This window comes from Hemiscyllium ocellatum, chromosome 22 (assembly GCF_020745735.1).
Source record: "Hemiscyllium ocellatum isolate sHemOce1 chromosome 22, sHemOce1.pat.X.cur, whole genome shotgun sequence".
NCBI lineage: Eukaryota > Metazoa > Chordata > Chondrichthyes > Orectolobiformes > Hemiscylliidae > Hemiscyllium > Hemiscyllium ocellatum.
Window position 1 is genome coordinate 55,352,357 of NC_083422.1, and position 13,032 is coordinate 55,365,388.

At 40.6% G+C, this 13,032-nt stretch overlaps 1 protein-coding gene across 1 annotated transcript in view; it reads right to left on the reverse strand.

The window, feature by feature from the left end:
• Positions 1–925: 925 nt before the first annotated feature.
• LOC132826367 (metal transporter CNNM2-like) overlaps positions 926–13,032 on the reverse strand; it is a 240,191-nt gene continuing 228,084 nt past the window's right edge. Inside the window, exon 8 of the mRNA XM_060842241.1 lies at positions 926–2,136. Coding sequence (XP_060698224.1) covers positions 1,930–2,136 — 207 coding nt within the window. The 3' untranslated portion in view covers positions 926–1,929. The remainder of the gene's footprint in view (positions 2,137–13,032) is intronic.

A 13,032-nucleotide genomic window follows, 5' to 3' on the forward strand; every position in this document is an offset into this window, starting at 1 on the left:
AAACTAATATTTCTTGCATTGGCTGTAAACAGATAAAAGCATCTGTTCCATTCAACACGCAGAGTAGTTTATTTCTGACATATTGCAATTTCCCACTGTACAGTATAAATGAAAACATTGGTACTTAGTTAAATTCCTGATACCCGGTACAACATTATAGATCTGGTTAAATCCCTTTCCAAAGCAGTGCTGTGATTGCACAGTAAGCAACAATGATGATTTAAGGTAACTAAATATGATGAATCTTTGAAGTCGTCGACTATTGTTGGATTAATGGACAAGGAGAGAGTGAGGACTGCAGATGCTGGAGATCAGAGTCGAGAGTGTGATGCTGGAAAAGCACAGCAGGTTAGGCAGCATTCAAGGAGCAGGAGAATCGACGTTTTGGGCATAAGCCCTTCATCAGGAATGATGCTCATTTCCAGCACCGCACTCTCGACCCTGGATTAATGGACAGCCAATATTCCCATTAAATTTCTAGACTAGTTGCAAAACTTAATTTTCAAACATGTCCTGATAATAAATCAGTGTCCATTTAATTATGAATAATTTCTTTATTAAAGTTATTCACTTTTGAAGTATAAAATGAAAAGTTCCATTAACCAACTCTAGGCCACAAGTTAGTCTTTTAACATTTCCATAATTATCCCCATTGAATGATTTTACCAGTTTATAACTGCTTAAAGGAAAAAAAAACAGAGTGAAGAGGCACTCATTACCAAGAATATAACCAAAATTCTTACCAAGTTGAGAAATATTACAATGGAAAAAACCGGAATGAAATGCCATTTAGAATAAAACCATTTTAACCAAAATGGAATGATAGAATAATAAACAAAACACTCAATTAAATCACAAAATATACAAATAAATCATATACAAAATAAATAGTCTGCAAATCTACAAAGTCTTGACCATTGTTAATTATAAATGTCATTTAACTGACAATCTTATGAAACTTACACTTCATCCATAGATTTTTTTTGTGCTTAATATATACAGTTATGAATACTGTAGTCAGAATACTTCACCTCAGAGTCAGTTTTGTACAATATAATACAAATTGCAATTTACTTGCAAACTTGGTTGATTAAACAATACGTAGTGATAGTCAGTTCTGCTGTAAGAACACTTGTACAATTATAGCTGTGTTTCTCACATGTGAAAAACCCTTTTTTCTTTAAACATTCTACCATTTATGGATTTGGCATATTTAATTGCTATGTAAGTGTAGCTATTCCTTCCAAAGAAGTTCTCTAGTCCCTATATAGGACTATTATTCACAGTTTGCATACAAGTGTTGAAATCAATTACGTCAATGATGTGTTGTGCAAATGTTGAACTGAGTTTCCATATTCAAGTTACAATTTAAATGCCCAGCAACCCCAACTCTTTTGGGATTAAAATATGCAGCTATGTCCCATATAATGCAATAGGAAGTTAAAATATCAAACATGTACTAAATTAAGCTGGAGTAATGGAAGCATCTTCAAAATTTAGAAAATTCACCTTCAATGACCATCTTAAATCACATACCATAATTTTTTTAAAAATGTTTTACAGTCTCACAGTTAATCTCAGTAAGTCTTCATTAAAAAAATACACATTTCTTTTCTCAGCCACAAAGTAGCTTTATACTTGCACTTTTTTCCAATATTTTACCATTCTCCTTTTGTGTAAGGAAAACAAAAAAAAATCCCACAATTATAAAGGATAACAAGACACCTGTGCTCAGAGGATGTGTCTGAATCTTGGCAGTTGTTTAATGTTCAGTTCACCCACCTCTGATTGTCTTCCTTCACCTTCTTGTGCCGAGGCACATCTCTTTGGTCTCATGACAGTGGACATATGTGCTTGCATGTGTGCATGCATACAGAATACAGGATTAGCTCTCTGAAACATTAGTGAGGACAAAATCCTGCAGGTATTCTATATCGTGCCTTCATTGTGCATGCTGTGAATTGATTTATGAGACACACAGTTCTGTTCATTTAGGAGGTTTGCCGTTTCATCAGGTAAATGATCATGCAGCTCATTTAAAGTCAATTCAATCTTAGTATTTTCACTGTCTGATGACTGTGGTGTTTTGTCCATTATGGATGCCATCAGGGCATTCTGATAATGTTGTCTTGTAATCTGCAAAATGAGAACATGCTAATTAAATACACAACCAGTTTTCACTTAAAATGGAAAAAGACCAATTCTTGCTCCTTGGGATATTGTATCAGTTAACAAAGAAAACTGAACTTTTCATTCAATCAAGGCTCTTTTTTTTAAATTCCCAAGAGAAGAGCTGCATTAAAACAAAGAACAAAGAAAATTTACAGCCCAGGAACAGGTCCTTCATTCCTCCAAGCTTGAGCCGATCCAAATGTACTGTCTAAACTGGTCGGTCAATTCCTAAGCATCTATTTCCCTCTGCTCCCCACCTACTCATGCATCTGTCCAGACGCATCTTAAATAAATCTACCATGCCTGCCTCTACTGGCAAGGCATTCCAGATGCCCACCATCCTCTGTGTAAAGTACTTGCCGCGTGTATCCCCCTTAAACCTTCCACCTCTCATCTTGAAAGCGTGACCTCTTGTTATTGAATCCTTCACCCGAGGAAAAAGCTTGTGTCTATCCACCCTGTCTCTATACCCATCATGATTTTGTAAACCTCAATCAGGTCCCCCCTCAATCTCCTTGTTTCTAATGAAAACAATCCTAACCTACTCAACCTCTCTTCATAGCTAGCACCTTCCAAACCATGCAACATCCTCGTTAACCTTCTCTGCACGCTCTCCGAAGCGTCCACATCCTTTTAGTAATGTGGCGACCAGAACTGTACACAGTATTCTAAACGTAGCCAAACCAATGTCTTGTACAATTTTAACATGACTTGCCAGCTCTTATACTCAATACCCCATCCAATAAAGGCAAGCATACTATATGCCTTCTTGACCACTCTATCCACCTGTGCAGCAACCTTCAGAGTACAATGGACCTGAACTCCCAGATCTCTCTGCCCATCAACTTTTCCCAAGGCTCTTTCATTTACTGTATAATTCGCTCTAGAATTAGACTTGCCCAAATGCATCATCTCACATTTGTCTAGATTGAACTCCATCTGCCACTTTTCCACCCAATTCTCCAATGTATCTATATGCACCTGTATTCTTTGACAGTCCCTTATGCTTTCTGTTACTCCACCAATCTTCGTGTCATCTGCAAACTTGCTGATCATACCAACAGTGCCCTCTTCCAGGTCATTTATGTATATCACAAACAACAGTGGCCCCAGCACTGACCTCCGTGGAACACCACTGGTTACCTTTCTCCATTTCGAGAAATTCCCTTCAACTACTACTCTCTGTCTCCTGTTGCTCAACCAATTCTTTATCCACCCAGCTAAAACACCCTGCACACCATGTGATTTCACCTTCTCTATCAGTCTAGCATGGGGAACCTTATCAAACGCCTTACTAAAGTCCATATATATGACATCAACAGCCCTTCCTTCATCTATCAACTTGGTCACTTCCTCGAAGTACGTTGGTAAGGCACGACCTCCCCTGCACAAAACCATGTTGCCTATCACTGATAAGCCCATTCTTTTTTAAATATATATAGATCCTACCCTTCAGTACCTTGTCCAGCAACTTTCCCACCACCAACGTCAGGTTCACTGGTCTGTAGTTACCTGGAATATCCCTACTACCCTTCTTGTACAGGGGGACAATATGAGCAACCTTTCAGTCCTCCGGCACTTCACCTGTATTTAAGGATGCCACAAAGATATCTGTCAGGGCCCCAGCTACTTCCTCCCTCAGCAACCTGGCATCGATCCCATCTGGTCCTGGGGATTTGTCCACCTTAATAACATCTAGCCTACCCAAGACATCTTCCCTACTTCTGTCAACATGACCCAGACTAATTAAATTTCTATCTCTAATCTCAAATTTCATCATGTTCCTCTTCTCAGTGAACACTGACGCAAAGTAATCATTCAGAATCTCACCCATTCTCTCACGTTTGACACACAGCCTTCCTTCATTATCCTTTAGTGGACCAATCCTTTCTCTAGTTACCCACTTGCTTTTTATTTAAGAATAAAATGCTTTGGAATTCTCCTTAATACTGCTCGCTAAAGCTATTTCATGACCCCTTTTAGCCCGCTTGATTCCTCGTTTAAGACTTGTCCTACTCTTCCGATATTTCTCCAGGGCCTGTTCTGTTTTTAATTAAAATGCTTTCATAAGTCTAAAGAAAATTAGTTATCTGGTATGTTATTTACATTAATTCTGTAAAATTATAGAACCTAAACTAAAAATTTCAACATTGCTAATATTCTGAAAAGAACAGGCAATAACAAACTATTTTGTGTAGCAAATTGGGAAAAATATCAAATGCACACTTATGAAATAAAATCGGCCAATATAATGCAGAAGATTTATTACACTTAGAATAGAAGCATAAAATCCCTACAAATGTGGAAACAGGCCTTTTAGCCCAATCCTCCGAAGACCCTCCCACCACCCACCCTATTACTCTACATTTACTACTGATTAATGCACCTACACATCCCTGAACACTACAGGCAATTTAGCATTGCCAATTCACCTAGCCTGCATATCTTTGGATTGTGGGAGGAAACCAGAGCACCTGAAAGAAATTCATACAGACACAGGGAGAATGTACAAACTCCAGAAGGACAGACAGACGCCCGAGGCTGGAACCGAACCCAGGTCCCTGGTGATGTGAGGCAGCAGCGCTAACCACTGAGCCACTGTGTCCTTGTGGAGATACTATGAAATATCTTTTTACAAACATGCAGTATTAATAACAAGATTTAAAAAAGCAACCTACTTCTGGTTCATCATACTAAACTGAGGTAAACATACTAATTGTAAAGTGTACTTCTAGTTTTGATCAAATTACATCAGTCAACCACCAACACTTTAGATATCCACAGAAATTGCTGGAAAAGCTCAGCAGGTCTGTAGGTATCTGTGGAAAGAAATCAGAGTTAACTTTTCAGGTCAAGTGACCCTTCCTCGGGGTCCAAAACGTTAACTCTGATTTCTCTCCTTAGATGCTTCAGACCTGCTGAGTTTTTCTAGCAATTTCTGTTTTAGTTTCTGATTTACAGCATCCGCAGTTCCTTCAATTTTTACTTTAGATATCTAACTTGACAACTAAAAGTTTTAACTATAAAACTATGGGAAAGCTGGACAGTGAAGGAATAATCAAACCTGTCCAGTTTGCGGAATGGGCAGCACCAGTCGTACTGACTGTGAAGCCTGATGGGCTTTTTCCCCTTAGTGAACAAATGCAAACCACTTTTTGCAGCTGGATAAATAACCAATCCCTCACATACAGCTGACACAAAGCTGCACATGAGCTATGCGTACTTGCAATTACAGTTAGATGGCGATTCCCAGATGTATGCTACAATTCATATCCATATGGGCTTATACCCATATAAAGAGACAGCCATTTGGGGTATTGTCAACCTGTGCTGAATGATTGTACAGGCTGAAGAACATTTTACAAGGTCTACCCCAGGTGGCAATTTATCTAATTGATGTACTAATTACAGGAAACCAATACGGAGCACTTAGAGAACTTGGACATAGTCCTTAACTATGTCTCCCAGGCAGGCATAAGCCTTAGAAAAGAAAACTGTGTTCCATGCACTCCAAATGACCTACTTGGGCTACAGAGTCAACAAGAGGCAGCACGGTGGCTCAGTGGTTAGCACTGCTGCCTCATAGCACCAGGGTCCCAGATTCAATTCCAGCCTCTGGCGACTGCCTGTGTGGAGTTTGCACATTCTCCCAGTGTCTGCGTGGGATTCCTCTGAGTGCTCCGGTTTCCTCCCACAGTCCAAAGATGTGCAGGTCGGGTGAATTGGCAATGCTAAATTGCCCATAGTGTTAGGTGCATTAGTCAGAGGGGAAATGGGTCTGGGTGGGTTACTCTTCAGATGGTCGGTGTGGACTGGTTGGGCCGAAGGGCCTGTTTTCACTTTGTAGAGAATCTAAATCTAAAGATCGGGTTACACGTGTTGGAAGATAAAGTGTCAGCAATCAAAGGTGCCCGACTCCAGTGTCTGTATCAGAGCTTAGATCTTTCCTTGGGCTGGTGAATTATTGTAGAGAGTTCATACCTAACCTGGCCCCCATCCTGTCACCTTTGCATCAACTCCTAAAAAAGGGCACATATCCAAGCCATGGCTTTCAGGGAAGTAAAGAAACAGCTATCATCCTGTAAGATGTTGTCACATTATTATCCCAAGTGAGATTTGGTATTGACATGTGCTGTCTCTCTGTATGACATCAGGGTAGAATTAGCTCATAGGAGGCCCAATAGAGTGGAATGCCCAAAAGCTATGAATTCAGGACTTTGGCTAATGCCAACATAAATGCAAACACATAGAAAAGCAAGGTTTGGTTGTCAAATTTGAAGTCAGGAGGCTTCACCAATACCTTTATAGACAAAAATGTATAATAATAACAGACCACAAATGCCTGCTAGGCCTACTTAAAGAGGACAAAGCAGCACCATCCATTGTTTCAGGCTGAACTCAGCAGTGTGCTCTAATTGCAAGTCGGAACACCATCCGAGAGGCCAAGTAGCGAATGCTGATGCGTGGTGCTGCCTCTGGTAGACACACTGTCAGTGGTACTGCCACTGGAACAATCTATAATGGTATAAAATTTTCTGGATACACTCCCAGTCACAGATTGAACATAGATTGAATCAGACATTGAACATAGAAGATCTTGGTCCTGGCAAAACTGAAACAGCTGGTGGTAATGGGAGAGAATAAAGGGCCATCACAACCAGAATTGAAACCTTTCTGGACCGAGAGAGAACAGCATAATATTACGAGGATGACATATTATTATGGGGAGCAAGAGTGACTGTCCCTAGCAAAGGTTGCTGCCAGATACTGGCTGAACTCCACCAGTGTCATCCAGGGGTCTCCAAAACTAAGATACTAGACAGAAGTTATGTTTGGTGGCTAGGATTGGATGAAGATATAGCTGCGTTGGTGGGGTTCTGGCCAGAGTGCCAACAAGGGCAAACGTTACCACCAGCAACTCTTCCACATTCATCGGAATGGCCAGGGAAACCCTGAATGTGGTTACATATCAACTCTGCAAGTCCTTTCCTGAGCTCAGTGTTCTTAATCATTGTGGATGCCAACTCCAACTGGTTGGACGTGCATAGAATTCATTCGTCAAACATTTTGAGAGATAAACCATGCATATCTTTTACAATGCATGGACTCCCAGAAGTATTGGCCACAAATAATGGGCCATAATTTTCCAGCAGGACATTGGAGTACTTCCTTACATCAAATAACATTCAACGTACAAGGACAGTGCCAAGACATCTGGCCTCTGTGGACTTATTTCAATCTTTACCAACTATATTAAACAGTTGCAGATGGGTGTATTACTACTCTGAATATGCTGTCAGAAAGGAAGAATCATTGATTTCCTGCTCCTTGGATGCTGCCTGACCTGCTGTGTTTTTCCAGCAACACACACTCAATTCTGATCTCCAGCATCTGCAGACCTCACTGTCTCCAAAAATCTCTGACTGCCTATCTACCATGAAAGAACCCATAGTGGAGAAGCTTAGCAAAGCTATTAAGTTGCCTTTGGCAAAGCTCCAAGTGCTGATGCTATTCCTGAAATCTTCAGAAGCGAGAAACTGATTATTCCTCAGCTTCTGCATTCTACTTTGCTGTTGGAAAGGATAGGCAGTATCTCAGGATATGCTTGATGAAAGCATCTACCCAGAATTCATATGTGGTGAAAGAGGAAGATGATCAGCAATTGACCTCATCTTTTCAGTCTGGAAGCTTCAAGAGTAATTCTATGAACAAAAGAGGCTGATAAATATTGTATTCTTCGATTGCACCAAGGCATTTGTTCACATGAGTAGAGGTAGTTCATTTAAACTGAAGAAAATTAGACTGCCCTCCAAAGATATAGGTTGTGGCCTCCTTTTTCTATGAACACATGGTAGATCAGGTCTACTATGAAAGGGCAACATTGGAACACTTTGAGATAAGTAGAGGGTTCAAACAGTTTTTTTGAGACTGAAACCTTTTGACATGTTCTTTGCTGCTATCATAAATTTTCAGTCTAGCTACTGAGGGTGGCCAATTACACACTAGAACAGAAAGCTATTCAGTGTTGTCCACCTGAGATCCAAGGCAAAAAGGCATCAAGTCCTAAAATGAAATTTGCTCTATACCAATGATGCCAGACTGAGGAAAATTTTCAGCTGCAAACAGACAGATTCACTCATGACTGTGAAGTTTAATTTGACCATCAACTTCAGGGAGACCAAGTTCATGGGCCGGGAGACCAAGTTCATGGGCCAGGATACTGAAATTGTAACATGGTGGGCTGTTGATAGCTTCACATTTCTAGGTTCTAGCATCAGCAGTAATTTGATACAATGTTAAACCACATGGGTAGTGCAAATGCAAGAGTTAATGGGATCAAGCCAAGAGCATCCAACTGTGAGTTTGCTTAGCCTGCATCCTCAGGGCCCTTCTCTACTCTGATCAGATTCCAGGCTCACCAGCTGTCTCCTTTATGATGCAGAATGACGCCAACAGTGTGGGTTCAATTCTAACACTGGCTGAGGTTACCTTGAAGGACTCTCTTTTCAACCTCTCCACTTGGCCTGATGCGTGGGGTTAAACCATCACCAGTTATCTCTGTCTCATGAGAGAGCAGACAGCCAAAGAAGAACAGCCACAGGAAGACGAAATTTGGCCAAATGAGTCTGTACTGGGGGTTCACGTGTCTGTATAAGTAAGAATGAAGCACATCGAACTGCTCGAAACAATTAATATGCATCATCAAGCTATGAATCATAATCAAAATCAGGTGTTTTAACAGAAACAGCACTTAGTTCAGAGATGCTTGTGCAGACTGAATTCTCAGGCAACTTTGTGGATATAAAATGTGGTAACGTTTAACGTGGCAGTTAATTATCTAATCACAATAGGTATGGAACAAACAGAAATCCACAGCCAGAAAAGAGTATCCAATTTAGAGAAAGATTGTAAACAGCAAGGATCAGGCAGCATCTCAATTACCATTTTCCTCCAAGAAGTTCTGCACATTATTTTTCGATATTCTGGTTGATGATTTGACACTTTTCACCTATTTTCATGCTTTCTTCAAGTAGGGCATGAACCTGTAGCTTCTGGTTCAGGGCTCAGGAAGAAAAAGGATGTCAGCTGCTTTTTGTTAAGCCCTTTCATGAACTGGTTCAAAGCTACTGTGCTATTGGACTGAAGTCAATAATTTTGTTATTGTTTGGTTAATTATTACCTGTAAATAAATCTGCTATGGTTTGGTTCAGGTTTGGTATGACTATAAATATTTCTATGAAGTAATAGAAGTGTATTATCCGTAAATAGCAAAGTATATCATAAAAAAATCATTAAAATGATTTCATCAAATAAGTGAAGCTGCATGGCAAAATCTTAAAATTTCATCCAAAATACATGCACAAAATGATCAGAGAGTCATATAGTCATAGAGATGTACAGCACGGAAACAGACCCTTCAGTCCAATTCATCCAAGTCAACCAGATATCCAAACCCAATTTGCAGCTCATTCCATACACATACCACCTTCTGCGTGAAAGGGTTGCCCCTTAGGTCTCCTTTTATATCTTTCCCCTCTCATCCGAAACCTATGCCCTCTAGTTCTGGACTCCCCCACCCCAGGAAAGAGACTTTGTCTCTTTATTCTCTTTAAAAAAAAATTCCTATTACAATTTGCAATAGCTGTCCAAATTTGCAAGTTAGAGTCATAAAATCATACAGCAGGGTCCAAATTGTCTGCACTGACCAGGCAGCCTAAACTGATCTAGTCCCATTTGCCAGCATTTGGCCTATATACTCCTCTCTCCCCTTTCTATTCATGTACCCATCCAGATGCCTTTTAAATGTTGTTATTGTATGCACTTCCACCACCTCCTCTGGCAGCTTGTTCCATAAACACATCACCCTCTGCGTGAAAAAGTTGTCCCTTAGGTTCATTTTATATCTTTTCCCTCTCACCTTAAATCTATCCCCTGTAGTTTTGGGCTCCACTACCCTGGGAAAAAAGATCCTTCCTATTTACCTTATCTATGCCTAATCATGCTTTTATAAACCTCCTACACTCCAGTGAAACAAGTCCCAGACCATTCAGCCTCTCCTTATAAATCAAACCCTCCATTCCTGGCAACATCCTGGTAAATCTTTCCTGAACCCTCTCTAATTTAATAATACCTTTCCTATAACAGGGCGACCAGAACTGCACACAGTACTCCAGGAAAGGCTTCATCCAATGTCCTAAACAATCTGAATATGACATCCCTACTCCTATACTCAAAGGTCTGAGAAATGAAGGCAAGCATGCTAAATGCCTTAACCGCTGTCTACCTTTGACACGAATGTTTAAAGAATTATGTGACTGAACTTCTAGGTCCCTTTGTTCTACAACACTACTCAGCACCCTACCATTAACTGTATAATCACGACCCTTGTTTGTTGTACCAAAATGCAATAGTTCGCACTTACTCAAATTAAACTCCATCTGCCACATCTCAGCCAATTGACCCAATTGAAAAAGATCTCTTTGTAATTTTAGATAACCTTCTTCACTGTCAACTATACTACTAATTTTGGTGTCATCTGCAAACTTATCAACTATGCATCCCACATTCTCATCCAAATTGTTTATATAAACAAGAAACAAAAGTGGACCCAGTACTAATTCCTGTGGAACAATGCTGGTCACAGGCCTCCAGCCTGAAAAACAGCCCTCCATCACCACCTGCTGTCTCCTACTGTCAAGCCAGTTTTGTATTCAAGTGGTAAGCTCACCCTGAATCCCACATGATACAACTTTACTAGTTAGTCTACCATACAGAACCTTGTTAAAGGCTTCACTTTAGTCCATGTAAACAATGCTCTGCCCTCATCGATCTTTTGGTTTCTTTCTCAAAAAAATCAAATTTGCAAAACATGATTTCCCTCGCACAAAACTAGCTGTCTATCCCTAATCATCCCTTGCCTCTTCAAATGCATGCAAACCCTTTTTTTAGAATCACCTCCAACAACTTACCCACTCATCAAGGTCACAGGTCCATAGTTCCCAGGCTTCTCCTCATACCATTCCTTAAACAAATGCACAATATAGCCACTTTCCAGTCCTCTGGCACCTTACCTGTGGTTTTAGATCATAGAAATATTTCTGCTAGGGGCCCTGCAATTTCTTCCAAAGCTTCCCATAATATCCTGGGATACATTTAGAACACAGATCAGTACAGCACAGTACAGCACACAGACCCTTTGGCCCTCAGTTTTGTGCCGACCTTTTATTCTACTCTAAAATCAAACTAACCTATGTACCCTTCATTGTATTATAATCCATGTGCCTATCTAAGAGTCATTTAAATGTCCCTAATGTATCTGACTCTACCACATCACTGGCAGTGCATTCCATGCACCTACCATTCACTGCGTAAAGAACCTACTTCTGACATCTCCCTGAACCTTACTCCAATCACCTTGAAATCATTCGCCCTCATGATAGCCACTTCTGATTATTCACGTTATGCGTCTCATCATCTTATACATCTCTATCAAGTCACCTCTCACCCTTCTTAGCTTCAGTGAAAAAACCCCTACCTCCCTCAACCTTTCTTCATAAGACAAGCCCTCCATTCCAAGCAGCATTCTGAGAAATCTCCTTTGATCCTCTAAAGCTTCCACATCCTTCCTATAATGAGGCGACCAGACCTGAACACAATATTGCAAGTGTGGTCTAACCAGGGCTCTACAGAGCTGCAGCATAACCTCATGGCTCTTAAACTCAATCTCCCTACTGATGAAAGCCTCCTTAACAACCCTATCAACTTGGATGTCAACTTTGAGGGATCTATGTACGTGGACCCCAAGATCCCTCTGCTCCTCCACAATGTCAAGAATCCTGCCTTTAATCATGAATTCTGCATTCAAATTCGACCTTCCAAAAGTCACCTTACACTTTTCCAAGTTGATCTCCATTTGCCACTTATCAGTCCAGTTCTGCACCCTGTCAATATCCCAATGCAACCTACAACAGCCCTCCACACTATCCACAACCTTCATGTCATCGATAAACTTACTGACATCCTTCCACTTCCTCATCCAAGTCATTTATAAAAATCACAAAGAGCAGAGGTCCCAGAACAGATTCCTCTGGAACATCATTGGTCACCGAGCTCCAGGCTGAATATTGTCTATCTACTACCACCCTCGGTCTTCCAGCCAATTCTGTATTCGGACAGTCAAATTTGCCTGTATCCCATGCCTCTTTACTTTCTGAATGAGCCTACCATGGGGAACCTTGTCAAACGCCTTGCTAAAATTCATGTACACCACATCCAATGCTCTATCTTCATCAATGTGTTTTGTTACATCCTCAAAGAATTCGAGAAGGCTTGTGAGGCATGACCTGCCCCTCATAAAGCCATGCTGACTGACTATCTCTAATCAAATAGGAGAAAGTGAGGACTTCAGATGCTGAAGATCAGAGTCAAAGAGTGTGGTGCTTGAAAAGCACAGCCAGTCAGGAGGCATCCAAGGAGCAGGAGAGTTGACGTTCTGAGTATAAGCTCTTCATCAGGAATGTGAATTCCTGATAAAGGGCTTATTCTGGAAATGTCGACTCTCCTGCTCTTCAGATGCTGCCTGACTGGCTGTGCTTTTCAAGCACCACACTCTTTGACTCTTGTCTCTAATCAAACTATGGTTTTCCAAGCAATCATAAATCCTGTCTCCTGGAATCCTCTTTAATAATTTGTGCACCACAGACCTAAAACTGATTCATCTGTAATTCCCAGGATTTATCCCTATTCACTTACTTGAACAATGGAATAATATTTGCTATGCTTCAATCATCTGGCACTACTCCAGTGGACAGTGAGGATGCAAAGATCATTGCCAAAGGTGCAGCAAACTTGCTGATAGTG